At 38.7% G+C, this 15,309-nt stretch overlaps 1 protein-coding gene across 1 annotated transcript in view; it reads left to right on the top strand.

The window, feature by feature from the left end:
• The first annotated feature begins 10,619 nt into the window (after positions 1–10,619).
• Positions 10,620–15,309, top strand: part of LOC127850527 (transmembrane protein 19-like) — a 297,423-nt gene continuing 292,733 nt past the window's right edge. The window contains exon 1 of the mRNA XM_052383638.1: positions 10,620–10,722. Coding sequence (XP_052239598.1) covers positions 10,635–10,722 — 88 coding nt within the window. The 5' untranslated portion in view covers positions 10,620–10,634. The remainder of the gene's footprint in view (positions 10,723–15,309) is intronic.

Here is a 15,309-nt window from a genome sequence, read left to right as displayed (position 1 = left end):
TTGTCTAACCATGTCCCATGTCCACGTAGCTATGACAAGCTTTGCGGCATTCATAATGCTGTTATTTCTGTAGGCGCTTTTATTCATCCATCTCAGAGGAAACTCGGGTATGGCGGGCTCTGTTCTATGCTCTCTGCTTGCGTTTGGACAGGTCTTTCACTCTCTTGTTAACCCATGGCTAACTTAGTCTTGTTATAGAAATCTTGGATGGGACAAGTGTATCTATTATCTTTGACGTTCCAACGACAAACGCAGATCAAACTGTATCAATGTTCGAATGAGTGTCAAATTATTGTAGGCAATGATCTGTGAAATCCCTGACAGCTGTGCGAATGTCAGCAGGAGAAGCCATTACTCAAAGGAGAGTTTTTCTGCTTAGTAGCTTGTTTCTCTTAGACTTTGTACCAGAAGCATGTCATGGTCGTTCACTCCAGGCAACGGCTTGCACTTCTCCATCAGGGATGGCCTGTTGGTGATAAAGAGGTGCAGGGTATAGAGTCTCTGGTGGGAAAATCAATTATTTGTTTAGATGACGTATCATAAATGGAATCGAGTAACTATACACTAAGGTTTCTTTGAGAGATAGATCCCACCACGGTGTTATGGTTCCAGTCTTCATCTGGAAGGTTCAACTCACCACTTCTCCAAATAGTGGAGTTATTGTGTGAAGCATATAGAGCTCTCATATACTTGAGCAGAGATCATCCATGTATGTGTGGTCACTACTTGGTGGGCGATACGCAGACCCAACAATTAGAGGGCTACTACCCGGACACTGGAAGGAAGCTGCGATGCATTCAGAGTAGGTATTGATGTTTAGCTGCGTGCCGCAAATGGTGTCTTTGGCTGCAATCACAACCCCTCCATATCGGTTTTGTACGCGGTCCTTTCTTGCAGAAAAGTAGTTACCATTAGGTAGAACTTTTTCAAAGAAACCGGGGTACAACCACGACTCACAACCTTTGACAATATATGGGTCACTTTCTTCCAAGATTAGCCAAAAATATGCCCTCTTTGCCCTCAGACTCTGGAAATGTATGACCAGAATACGAACGACAGGTCTGGTAAATGGACGTGGTGGTCGGTCTTGAATCCTGTTGGGTGTGAATGCAGACTGTGGTTGGCCGGGTGAGCTACCAGATGGGAAGCTACTGGTACTAGATTGATTGGGTGTAATCGGATCGTCCGAGAGTATGCTGTAGGTATTATTCGTAGCAATAGAACTATTGATACAATCTGAGATGGTGTGTCAAAAAGTGTTGTTGAAAAGTTGCAAGTACCGCCATTATGGATTTAAATGTAAGTTTTTACAAGATCAAAACGTTGTCCAACTTTGGACATTTCTGTTAACGTCCTTTGACATCCCTGTTCATGACCATTAGCCATTTTTGTAACGCTAAAAACACCAATTTACCGGGTCCTACCGAACAGATGATTAGGTATACATGTATACACAACAAAATTACAATAAAATGAAGTCAAGAAAACCACTTAAATGTGTTCTTACAAAACAAATAATAGAAGATTAAAAGAATTCTTACGAAAAAATATGATTATTCCATTTTTTGTTTGAGTAATTATATTTAAGAACTGTTAATGTACATATGAATATACATGTACATGCATCAAGACTTAAGTCGCTACTCGACGCACATCTTGTCATAGCTTTTTCGAGACATTTAACGTTTTGGAAAAAAACACATTGCTTTGCCGTTAATCAATATATTTCTGAATTGCTTCAATAAATAAAGCAATTAGGGAAATGTGCATAAGGAAATTGAAAATAACGGAATATCAACAGAGGTATTTGGCTTGACATGATAACACTCTCATCACGGCGACAACGTTGTTTGTGATTTTCCGTATTTGTTATTTCTTGGCATCAAACTTCAAGACGTCAATGTACTCTCGAAGACCTGTTAGATTTTGAGTAAAAATAATAATTGAAAAACAAATCAATTTTATTGGAATGTGTTAATGTTAACGATTATATTTATGTTCATTTTATTTAATGCACTTTTGTTTGGCCACATATGTGTTGTCATTTTATCAATGTGTGGCTTAGCATCTTAAACAAGTTGATGGGTATAATGTCTAACTCTTTTCGTATCAGTTACCATATCTGCAATACTAATTAAAAGCACCGTGTGCGCATTTCACAGACACATAAATTCAAGTCTATCAGTGTTCTATGACGTCATTACGAGTGGACTTGTACTGAACACGCCTTTCAAAAATGATCTGAAAAGTAAACGTAAATAAAAAAAAATATGTGAAGATCTATAACTGACCAGCGCCAAAAGAAAAAAAACACCTAGTGCCCTAAAGCCACCATTATAGAGGATATGGTGGGTGATGGAGGGGGAGTGGAGGGGGCACACATATGCTTTTCATGCATCTTTGTTTTGCATGATTTTTTGCTTTATGTGTTTTTTGTGTTCGTATGTTGTTTTTTTCCAACATAGAACATATTTTCACGTAAAGTTTACAGTTTTTTGTGTTATATAATATGCATACATATAATAATGAATACAACAGGATTATACAATGAAGTATGGGTCATAAGTTATCACATCTGTTTAACAGGATGAACTTATATACAATCTATATTAATGCTTATTTGGTACTATGATTTATTTCATATGGTAATTCATATGTATTGTTGGAACAAAATATATTATAATGAAATTATTATCTTATTCTTGTAATAATCTAATCATATATCAAAATATAAGATAATTGAATCCAATCTAATAATCTAATCTCAAAATATCTTATTATCAAATAAATACATTAGTATCATATATTCTTTCAATGACTTGTCTGTTGTCTTAACATAACCTGGTATCATTGTCGCGTTTCCCTTTCTTCCAAAAAGCATTCATTACATTCGTCACTGGTAACGGGAATTTAATATATATTGTGTGTAATACTCGTACAATATAGTTTTAAAAACAAGAGCATTGGTAGCTGTGTTCGTGTTGAAATGTTTATAAAACTCTTGGTGCAAATGTTTATCATCGAACATAAAAATAAATTATTATAATAATTATAATATTATGAAACTGTATTAATCAGACAAAAACGGTGTTTCTGCAATTAACGCAAACGCACTCACGTGGTTGCTCCTAATTCGATTTGTTTAAGTAAATAATATCAGATATATTATGAAGTTAATGATATTTATTCAACTTTAATTAAATTACAAAATAACTTGAACATTAAATATTATAAAAAATATACAAAGAGGTTTTGCAAGTTAGTCTTTGATCTTCTGAATGCAACATAATCGGATTCTTTTAAAAAATCGCCGACCTCTGCCGAACGTCTTCTTCTTTGTGAAGCCACTTATGGCGTCTTCCTTAAATGGCTCCAGGTTCTTGTCATCAGCCAGGATCATGCCATCCTCAATAGTGTAGCTCATGCAATGACTCGCTTTGTCATCAGTGCAGCCATTGTCATTAGTGAGGCCATTGTCATGAGCAAGGTCTTTTTCATAAGTAAGGCCTTTGTCAATAGTGCAGCCCGTGTCATCAGCGCGGTCTTTGTCATCAGAGCACTCCTTGTCATCACTGAAGCCCATTTCATCATTATTGCAGCCTTTGTCATCTGTGCGACCGTTGTCATCATCCGTGAAACCTTTTCCATCATAGCATTCCTTGTAATCAGTGAGACTCTTGTCATGATCATTGTAGCAAAAGTCACCAGTGAGGCCCTTGTCATTATCATTGTGGCCCTTGTCATCATTCAGGCCCTTGTCATCATTATTGTAGCAATTGTCATCAGTAAGGCCCTGTTGAGTAGCGAGGCAGCTCTTGTCATCATTATTGCAGCAATAGTCATCCGTTAGGCCCTTGTCATCTTGACAGCCCTTGTCATGAGGTAGGCACTTGTCATCATCATCGCAACCCATGTCATCCGTGCATCCCTTGTCATAATTGCAGCCCTTGTTATCAGTGTATCAATTGTCATCAACATTGCTGCCCTTGTCATTATTGCACCCAGTGTTGTCAGGGAGGTCATTGGCATCATCATTGCAGCCCTTGTCATCTGTGCAGCACTTGTCATCATCATTGCAGCCTTTTTCATCACTGTAGCCAATGTCATATGTGAAGCCCTTTTCATCATCATTGCAGCCTTTGTCATCAGCGAGGCCATTGTCATTTGTGCCGCTCTTGTCATCGTCATCGCAGACCTTGTCATTATTGAGGCCCTTGTCATCATCGTTAAAACCCTTGTCATCAGTGCAGCATTGACATCATCGTTGCAGCAGTAGTCATCAGTGAGGCCATTTTCATCGTTACTGCAGCCATTGTCATCAGTAAGACCATTGTTATCAGTGAGTCGGCTCTTGTAATCATCATTGCAACCCTTGCCATCTTCGCAGCCCCTGTCATCATTGCTGCCCTTTCCATAAGTGCAGCCCTTGCTATAATTGCAGCCCTTGTCATCATTGCAGCCCTTGTCATCAGTACAGACCTTGCAATCAGTACAGCCCTTGTTATTAGTGCTGCCCTTGTCATCACCTGTGCTGCCCTTGTCATAATTGGACTTAAAGTCGTCAGTGAGGCCCTTGGCATCATCATTGCTGCCCTTGTAATCAGTGCAGCCCTGGTCATCACTGCAGCCCGTGTCATCAGTGCAGCCCTTGTCATCTTCGCAGCCTTTGCCATTATTGCAGCCCTGTACATCAGAGCAGCCTTTGTCATCATTGCAACCAGTGTCGTCATTGAGGCCGTCGTCATCCTCACAGCAGCCCTTGTCATCAGTGCAGCCCTTGTCATCATAGCAGCCGTTGCCATCATAGCAGCCGTTGCCATCAGTACAGTTCTTGTCATCAATGCAGCCATTGTCATCAGTGCAGCCCTTGTAATCATAGCAGCCCTCGTCATCAGTTAGACCTTTGTCAGCATGGAGGCTCTTGTTATCATGGAGGCTTTTGTCATAATTGCAGCCCTTGGCATCTGTACATCCCTTGTCATCTATGCATCCCTTGTCATCTGTGCATCCCTTGTCATCTGTACGGCCATTGTCATCTGTGCAGCCTTTGTAATCTGGTAAGTCATCAGTGCAGCCTTTTCCATCAGAGCAGCCCTTGTCATCAGTGCAGCCTTTATTTAAAGTGTTCTGTTCTGTAAAATCAAGAGGTAAGCTTTTAGTTGTAACAGTACTTATGAAAATAGGCTTGTAACTGGACGATTAGAACGTCGATTATTTATCATTTGAAAAATAATCATAACTAGAGCTTTGTCACAGACGTGACGAATACCCCACATGCCGTATTGACATATAATATTTTGAATGTTGTCTTCACACAAAAAACAGCGGACACCATGCTCAATGTTTAAAAGCACTAAGTGACCTCGTGACCTAGTTTTTGACCTGGCATGACCTATATTCAAACATGACATAGACATCATCTAGATACAACTTCTGACCAAGTTTGGTGAAGATCGGATGAAAAACTGCTTGAATTAGAGAGCGGACACCATGCTCAATGTTTAAAACGCACTTAGTGACCCCGTGACTTAGTCTTTTACCTGCCATGACCCAAGTTCGATCTTGGCATAGACATTATGTAGATACAACTTCTGACCATGTTTTGGTGAAGCTCTGATGAAAAGTACTTTGATAAGAAAGCGGACACCATGCTCAATGTTTAAAACGCACTAAGTGACCCCGTGACCTAGTTTTTCACCCGGCATGACCCATATTTGAACTTGAACTAGACGGCATCTAGATACAACATCTGACCACGTTTGGTGAAGATCGGATGAAAATAACTTGAATTAGAGAGCGGATACTTAATACGGACCGACCGACAGACCGACCGACAGACAGACAAGCCCACTCCTATATACCCCCTAAACTTCGTTTGTGGGGGTATAATAACGATCCATTGTTCGCTGTCGACTACTTAAAAATATCCCCGCTACTCTTAGAACTACTACAATATACTCCGTGACGGAAAATACGCTTAAAGGAACCCGTCCATACTCAGTGGAACCTTTTAGCATAATTTCCGTTCACTGGTTTATACTAATGAGTACCCGAGATAGTTTTAAAATGTACCTGAGCCGACAATCACAAATGGAGACATAATAACTCGAGATTAGACCGGACTGTTTTTGAAATAGCAATAATAAGAAATAGCAGAGTTCGACACTTGAAAATTAAATAAAGAAGGAAAAATGGAAACACAATACATCGAGATAACGGTGATTTGGGATTAACGATAATCAAATTAACGACGATCAACTAATAAATTATAATTAAAAAAAACGGAGAATAAGCCGTAAGCTATCATTCTGAACATTATTTGGTTAGAAGGAAAGTTAACAAAGTTGCATCAGTTGAATACAATGTTAAGTATTAATAACAAAAGGGTAATTTAAGGCGCCAAATCGATGAATGAAATTCGGATATTTATTTTAAAAATTCAAATATATTTCTTTTTAAATAAAACTTATTATGATTCCAAACGAAAATCAATTAAAACGATAGTTTTGCATTGCAAAAAGCGTAAACGCTGAATTATATAATATTGAATCAACGATTTACCATAAAACGTACTTCCTTTTCTGCGACGCGGCCTTGCGTATAGAAGTCCTTCTTTTGTTGCTTCTTCGAGTACGTAGTTCTGCACTCGCCGTCTTATAATTGGGTACATTTCACTGCATGATACGCCTGTCTCGTGAAGTTCAATCGCAAGCTTCGCAATCATAGGCATGATCACGTCGTTCACAAAAGCTGGATAGCCCCCTTGGGTTACGAAATACCTTCCAACTGGGGTAAGCTGGAATAGATTGTTCGTTTCTTGATTCAGTGCTATATCGTACATTTTTTGTTTAAATATATATTTATCGATGTGTCGTTGCGTCTGTTCTCTTGTATTGCGTATTGCGTTTCTAACGGCGATTACGTCAATGACGTCATGACGTTGCAAACTCGTCCAATCGTTCATAAGCTTACATAATTACCGTGGTTCGTTTGGAATTTTCCATAATGTTAAAAGCAATCGATTGGACATTCCGAGTACCAAACTTAATCGCGGATACTCGGGAAGAGTATCGATAAGGCTCATCTCAGTGAAACAAATATACTAGAGCCACGTTCAAGTTGAGTAAAATGATGCGATGTTTGATCAACACGGCAATTTGCATGTCCGTATATTATGTGAAATCATGGCGCGTAATTATTCCCGTCTGACACTATGATACTGTAAAATTATTGTTGTAATTGTGTCGTATTTTAAATGGTTTGTTTTAACAGGATATTGTTTAAAAAGGTACTTTGATTTTTACTACTTGTATTTGCCTTTTGTTTACTAAATAGCATCTTGATTGTTAACGTAATTATCATTTTTCGACCAAAAAGAATACTTGACTTTATAATTATCAGATCGTATCATTAAAAACTGCCCAATTTCAGAAATACAGATGACCTGATATAAAGTATAAAAATAGCTGAATCGTGTCCACAATATATAATGTTGGGTATCAGTATATCACCGAAATTTGTGTAGAGTGGGTAATAAAGAAGGATTAAAATACGCCTTTAAATGTATAGATTTGGCGTTCTTTAGATAACCCCACCCCTACCCGAAATCAAATCAGTGCATTTTATCCACGCATTCCGCTGTGATCACACCCTTATTAACACTACTCAATTCACATGCAGAGGAAAGAGTAAAGTTAACCGTTGACGAGCCAGTTCATAGAACATTTTATATATACTGATAAGTGTGTATGGTGGATCAATACACAATGTGGATTACCACGTGAATTTGATAGATATTCCTTAAAGTTGTGGAAGAGATCACGTTGGTATTGCATGCGTTTCTAAATGATGACTGTGCAGTTGAAGATATGTTCCACTGTGCTCCGATCAGCTCTGCATATCTAGCCTGCTCTTCTGCAGCCGTGCCTCGGCCTTTCTTTTCAGTCGGTTAAGGATGTTGCGTATCATGACTTTGCTGTGATGGCTTATGGTATCTATTTTTCTCGCACCACTACATGTTGCCCTTTTTGGTAGGGGGATGTCCATAGACTATGTCATCTCCTTATGCAACTTTCTCCTCACCATATGCGCTGGCACAGTGCCGTCCTTGCTGCAGTCGTTGCCTCTCATCCGTACTCAATCAGCTCGAAAGGGACGCTGTTCACGCCCGGTCGGAGATGTTCCTGCCTACAGACTGCGCACAGTCTTGGTAAGAGTCTGGTCCAACCTCAGACGTCTTGCAGCGGGACGTTGGTTATTATTCGATCTAACTCTTCTTAAAACTTTCCAATCTTCTCGTCGTACTAGTCTTATACGGGCAAAAGCCCGCGAAGCGGGCGTTGACCGTTCATACATATATAAATTTAGACATAAAATTACATAAGAATACCACATATGGATGCGTCTCAAAAAAATTTGCCACGCGACATATATTTTCGCGATGCTATTTATGACCTTGAACAAATCAAAAACACTTTGACATATGCTAAATCACATGTTAATACATACCTCAGGAAAAATTATATCAATGACATCATAATTGTGTAGCGAATCGCACTAAATATTCTCGCATTATTTGTTTTTCTTCGCAACCGTTCCAGAATTAAGTCATTACTCAATTATCTCATCTGAATACTCTTCAGCGGGTATAAGCCGAAGACTGGTTCACTACACATAGTGACAGTCTTTACCAAACACAATTTACGTGAACATAACCCGACTTAAATATATTGCCGAATCTCAGATTTTTGTCGAATTTATTTGCTTTGATCTTTTCGATATCTTATTGTTATTATTATCCTGACAAATCACAAACGCTTGTTAAATAATTATTTGTTTTAAACATTATAGTTGGCATCTCTATTCTTCCAGTATTCTCGCGATATTCCAATAACGACACACTACTGTTTATTTGTAAGAATTCGTAACGCATTTTCCATTCGCTCTCAGAAAGAAGTTTAACGTGTGATCATGAGCAATATTCTGTTAAGTTGTCGTAGTTATCCATCAGAAACACATTTATTCACAAAATTTAAAGATATTCCGATCTAACTTTTTAGTCTTTTAGCTTTAATATTTAACGTATTTACACCTCGTCTGCTCGCACTTTACCGATATCCCGAAAGTTAACATATCACTATAATAAGTTTAGGCCTAAAACCACAAAATCCGATACCGTTGGATTTTCGTACCACAATCTTACGTAAAAAAATATTCCAGATTCGAAATCAACAAAAAACAAGACATTTATAAATTATCTGCATTATTGATCAAATTCTAAGATATTTGTTGGTTTTCCGTTTTTAGAAGCTGTTTTTCCAAGGCAAGAGGCCATTCTATCCAGCAAAACTGACAGTTTTGGTTTACATTAATCAACAAAGGAGGGATTCCTGAACTATCAAAATTTCCAAGCTATATACACAGTTATTATCTGTGGTGGTCTTTATTGGTTCTGTCGGTTTACTTGGATGGAACATGTGTGAACTTTTATAGAACTTTGAAAAGTCTATATCTGTCTATCTATAAACAAAAATCAGCTATGATATAATAAGATCAGATGTGCAAACAATGTCAAAGGGTTGTTAAATTAACAATTTGAAGGCAATTATGCTGAAAAAATATGAAAGTTCTCACGCAAATTTAGACTGTATATCGACAAGTGTCTGCCAATAAATGTCAAACTAGTAATACAAAACTTACCACAAGTATGTTAAAGCACTAAGTACCTGTTGTGATCATTTTTAGTAAGATAGTGTAATTCTAAACAGTAGCAAATAACTTGTTTAGTAAATGCTTAATGTAATTAATATGATTTCCTTTCTATTGTGTAATTAATAAATTGGTTGTTACTTGTTAATCCATGATAAGTGTTTTATGGCTAGTAGGAAACCAGCATTGTTAATTTTGTAAAAGGTAATAAAATAACACCACTTTGTAATTTCATATACGTAAATATTCTTGTACTGTAGGTTGATGACGGTGTTTTAGTATTACTTATTTTGTAACTATTATTTTATGTGCAAATAAATGATGTGAAGTGTTTTGTATTTCCACACAATACCACGTACCTTTTTACATATGTACTGTGTTATGTGTTATTTGAATGTTTAAATAAAAATATATGGATGATATAACATAATGCATTCTAATATTTGCATTCAAATTGTAACTATAGAGCTAAGTGTATGCAGTTTAGACTGTGATTTAAGAATTGCTACAAAATGGCTAGTTTTTTAGTGGCGACAAAATTTAAACTATTCAACAATAGTTTGCGAAAGAAAATTAGAAACCTGCAAGATACCTGTATTTATTAAATATTTTAATTGCGAAACAAGTATGTTGTTATGCTGTTACACATAATTATACATTGATAATAAATAAGAAGACAATTAGCGGTGTTAACGTTTCCCAACAGTAGAAAATCCAGACATATTTCTGCGTTATATTTGTAGCAATCATCTATCTCCATGCAGAGTTGTCGTTCCATGCTCTCATGCACAAGAAATATGGTAGTCATAATAGTGTGGTGTGTAACCTGCTACTCTGGATCACCAGACGGATTCATGAGATCATGATTATCACGATTATCACGATTTGTGCAGAGACCCGAAATAGAATTTAGAAAGTAGAAAAAGATGAACGGAATCATTTTTTTGTTAATTGTTTTGCCAATTAGTCTAATTGGCTGGCAATTTTCGTCCATTTTACATTTATTTAATAAAGGTGAGTTGTCTGAGTATAGTTGCAATAATCCAACTCCCAGCTATTGACCCTCCGGGTCCTGGGTAGTTGCAATAATTCAACTATCAGCTTTATAACCCAATGTGCTGCTGATAGTTGCAATGCGCTCTCTCTTGGCCATGGGTGCAAAATGTTATCAACAATGCAATGGTTAAGGAACACTGAAACTGCAAGAACTATCTAAACCACACACTCATCCAAATGGTACCATTAAAGCAAGAAATAATTGATTTTATTGACTTGGGGTTTTGTTTTGTACGCTGTATCCGCCATATTGGAAAATTGACCCAATATTGGTTAGGCCGCAGTACACCAATATTTTGCACGTCGGGTTATGTGCTCCAGCCTATAAAGTCGATAACGATGTGGTATTCAATACAGAATACACTGTTTCAAATTTAAACATAAACATGTCAGCGAGAAAATTGTGTGGAAACATCGTCTTGTTTTTATAGGGTGCATGCAAAGGATTACATCCGTAGGTTGCCATTCAGGTAAATTTAACATGTTTATGAAGTTTATTCATTATTTTCATCAATTTGTCTCGAACGATGTCTGTTTAGTGAAGCGCACGGATTCGCTGCGCTAAACTAGCTGCACCCATGTTTATGAAGGGGTGCATATGGACTGCCAGAGCCGCCATAGCAAAAATTATCAAAGGCTCTGGGAGTCCGTTTATATGGACTAGGCCCAGGCATGCCCTCTACAGCATGTCTTGCATCCGCATGGCCCTCCCCGAAATCATTAAGGACATATCACTTTCTGCAATGGTCAGAAGTGGGTGGGGTAATGTAAAACAATAATTCCTTCTTCTTCCGGATTAAGTGCTGGGCTCCTCTGGAGCATCGTCGCACAATGTGAATATGTACATAAGTGAAGGAAACATCGGTGCAGTTAAAATCAGGTTAAAAAAAAACTTGCTCCAGAGTTACTCATGCAGCGCACCCATCCTTGTCTGGAAGACCTCAAGGGACAGGGCTGACATAACTTCTTCAGGTAAGCTGACCGTTCCAAAGTCGGATTCTGGAGGGGAAGAAAGAGAACATGTAGGAATTAACGCTCGTAAATGGTTGTAAGTATCTGTTGGCGTGGCCCCAGGTGTGTACTCCAGTAGGGATCAGTATGTGCTGTGCTCGGATATCTACCAGGTTGTTGATGACTCTGTACATCATGACTGCTTTGGTATGTTGGTGGCGGGATGCTAAGGTGTCTCAGCTCAGTTGGTTCGTCATAGCAGTGACGCTGCTGGTGTTGGGATAGTCACCTGTGCAGAAGCTGGCTGCTCTTCGTTGGCAGTTCTCGAGCTTGCTGATGTTGGCCTTTGTGTGTGGGTCCCATACTGACGACGCATACTCGAGCTGGGGTCTGACCAGTGTCTTATAGCATGTTGCCTTGATGTTACGCGGGCAGTGAGATAGGTTCCGGCGGAGAAAGGCTGTTGTTGAGTTCGCCTTCTTTGCTGTTATGTCGATGTGGCTGTTCCAGGAGAGTGTGTTGTCGATCGTAACACCTAGGCACTTTGCCTCCTTCGTGTGCTTCAGTGTTTGGCCATGGATGGAGTAAGGCTTGTCTATCACTTTCCGCTTGTTGGTGATGCGAATGATCTCGAACTTGTCTGGGTTGAACATCATTTGCCAGTCCTGTTCCCAGTCTTGTAGTCAGTCCATATCCTCTTGTAGTGCACTGCAATCCAGTCATCCGCAAAGAGGCGTGCTGTGGAGGAGACTACCTGGAAGGTCATTGATGTAGACTAGGAACAGGAGGGGTCCTAAGACTGTGCCTTGTGGGACGCCTGATGTCACTTGTGCTGGAGAGGATGTCTGCCCATCCAGTACCACCGGTTGTTGTCGGTGTGCGAAGAAACTTTTGGTCTTGCTCCTGATCCCGTAGTGGTGGAGCTTGACTGATAGACGTCAATGGGGAACCTTGTCCAAAGCCTTGGAGAAGTCAATATAATTCCTTATATTAACATTCTATATTAAGTTTGGAACAATGTGCACAATTAAAATAACTTATACTTGAGTGATAAACGAACTAGCTGTAATAATTCGCGTTCAGAAAGAGTCTTCCAAAGCAAAACTCTGCAAAAGACTATGGCGGCAATTTATATTGACTAATACATGAACCAGTTCTAATGAAATCTTTTAAAAAGAGTAACTAATCACATGTTTTCACCTAATAAACCACTTTCTTCTTGGGCGTTGTAAGTCCTTATTTTCTAATTTTGTTCATAAATGAGTATTAAATCCATTGGCACCAGCTGGAACCTACACTACTGTAGAAGATAATGTTAGAGAATTATTAAATATAACACACTAGAAACACTGAAAAAATATCCTTTCTTGTAAGAAAAAATGTAAACAACTTGAGTCTAAAAATAGTAGGAAAAAGTATGGTTAACAAGAAATGACAATTAAAAATTTGAGTGAAACTTTTTGGAAACAATATAAACTAGAAATGGCGCGGCAGAGGCCAACGCGTATCCCCACGCCGCATGTTTGACCCAGGTCGCGTCCTAGGGTTGGTAATGAGGCCATGCATAGTTGAGATTGACCGTATTGTCATATGAGATGTTCAATATCAATTGGAAGTAAATCAGTGTAGAAATGAAGAAGTTAATGTAAAATAACATAAAACAAGAGATGTGTTTGTCAGAAACACAATGCCCCCTACTGCGCCGCTTTGATTTATTAAAAAAACAAACAATCATTTGGCAGGTTCATTAATTACCTCCCTTGAAAGCTTATTACATCCCTTGGATTTGTTTTTTGACCTTTGACCTTGAAGGATGATCTTGACCTTTCACCGCTTAAAATGTGCAGCTCCATGAGATACACATGCATGCCAAATATCAAGTTGCTATCTTCAATATTGCAAAAGTTATGGTCAATGTAAAAGTACATAAAATAAAAAAAATGAGTGAAAATCTCTGACCCGGCCCCACCCCATCCCCCATAATTTTTGACCCAGGGGTCAGATCGAAATTCCAAATAGTGTAGGGTCGCACATATGCTTATAGCTACCATGTTTGTAAGTTTCAAGGTTCTAGCGCTTATACAGTAACAGCTGTAGTGTAGCCTGTAGGAGGAGATAGTAGCCAGGACGGACAGACGGCGGAGATAACCACAATATCCCCACGCTTTTCAAAAAACATTTTTGTTATAGTTTCTCATAGCGCCTTCAATACTTTAAAGATCTCTTCCATATTTGGCATGTACGTACCTTGCATGAACCTCTACCTTTTTTATGAGGTTTGAGGTCACTGGGGTCAAGGTCATCGAGGCTAATAATAGATTTTCTCAAGGTCACACTTTTTTCCACAAAGTTAAAACATATATCGACAAAGCATCATTGGGGAGCATCCATCAGTTTTACTGATATCCTTGTTAGCTCCACTGGCCAAAGGCCAGCGGGGCTTATGTCATGGTCCTGTGTCCGTCGTGTGTGCGTCCGTGCGTGCGTCCGTGCGTGCGTGCGTTAACTTTTTCTTTAAACATCTTCTTCTCCTAAACTACTGGTCCAAATCTGATGAAATTTCTCAGGAATGTTTCTGTGGTGAACCTCTTTCAAATTTGTTTAAATTATGCCCCTGGGGTTAACTTTGATCCTGCCCCGGGGATTCAAAAAATTGAAAATTTGCTTATATAAGGCCTATTTTGTGCAAAATTTATAAATCTTCTTGTCCATAACCATTAGGCCTAGGGCTACCAAATTTGGAATGTATTGACATCTTATAGTCCTCTACCAAGTTTTTTCAAATTATGCCACTGGGGTCAAATTTGACCCTGCCCCGGGGGGGGGGCGGGGTCAAAAAATTGAAAATTTGCTTATATAAGGCCTATTTTGTGCAAACTTTAAAAATCTTCTTGTCCATAATCATTGGGCCAAGGGCTACCAAATTTGCTATGTAGTGACATCTTATAGTCCTCTACCAAGTTTGTTCAAATTATGCCCCTGGGGTCAAATTTGACCCTGCCCCGGGGGTTTAAAAAATTGAAAATTTGCTTATATAAGGCCTATTTTGTGCAAACTTTAAAAATCTTCTTGTCCATAACCATTGGGCCTAGGGCTACCAAATTTTGTATGTAGTGACATCTTATAGTCCTATATCACGTTTGTTCAAATTATGCCCCTGGGGTCAAATTTGACCCTGCCCCGGGGGGGTCAAAAAATTGAACATTTGCTTATATAAGGCCTATTTTGTGAAAACTTTAAAAATCTTCTTGTCCATAACCATTGGGCCAAGGGCTACCAAATTTGGTATGTAATGACATCTTATAGTCCTCTACCAAGTTTGTTCAAATTATGCCCCTGGGGTCAAATTTGACCCTGCCCTGGGGGTCAAAAAATCAAAAATTTGCTTATATAAGGCCTATTTTGTGCAAACTTTAAAAATCTTCTTGTCCATAACCGTATGGCATAGGGCTACCAAATTTGGTATGTACTGACATCTTATAGTCCTCTACCAAGTTTGTTCAAATTAAGCCCCTGGGATCAAATTTGACCGTTCCCCAGGGGTCACAAGATTGAACATATGCTTATATCGGGCCCATTTTGTGCAAACTATAA

The sequence above is a fragment of the Dreissena polymorpha genome, chromosome 11 (genome assembly GCF_020536995.1).
Source record: "Dreissena polymorpha isolate Duluth1 chromosome 11, UMN_Dpol_1.0, whole genome shotgun sequence".
NCBI lineage: Eukaryota > Metazoa > Mollusca > Bivalvia > Myida > Dreissenidae > Dreissena > Dreissena polymorpha.
Note: the sequence above shows the minus strand (reverse complement) of the source record. Positions and strands in the feature narration are given on the sequence as shown.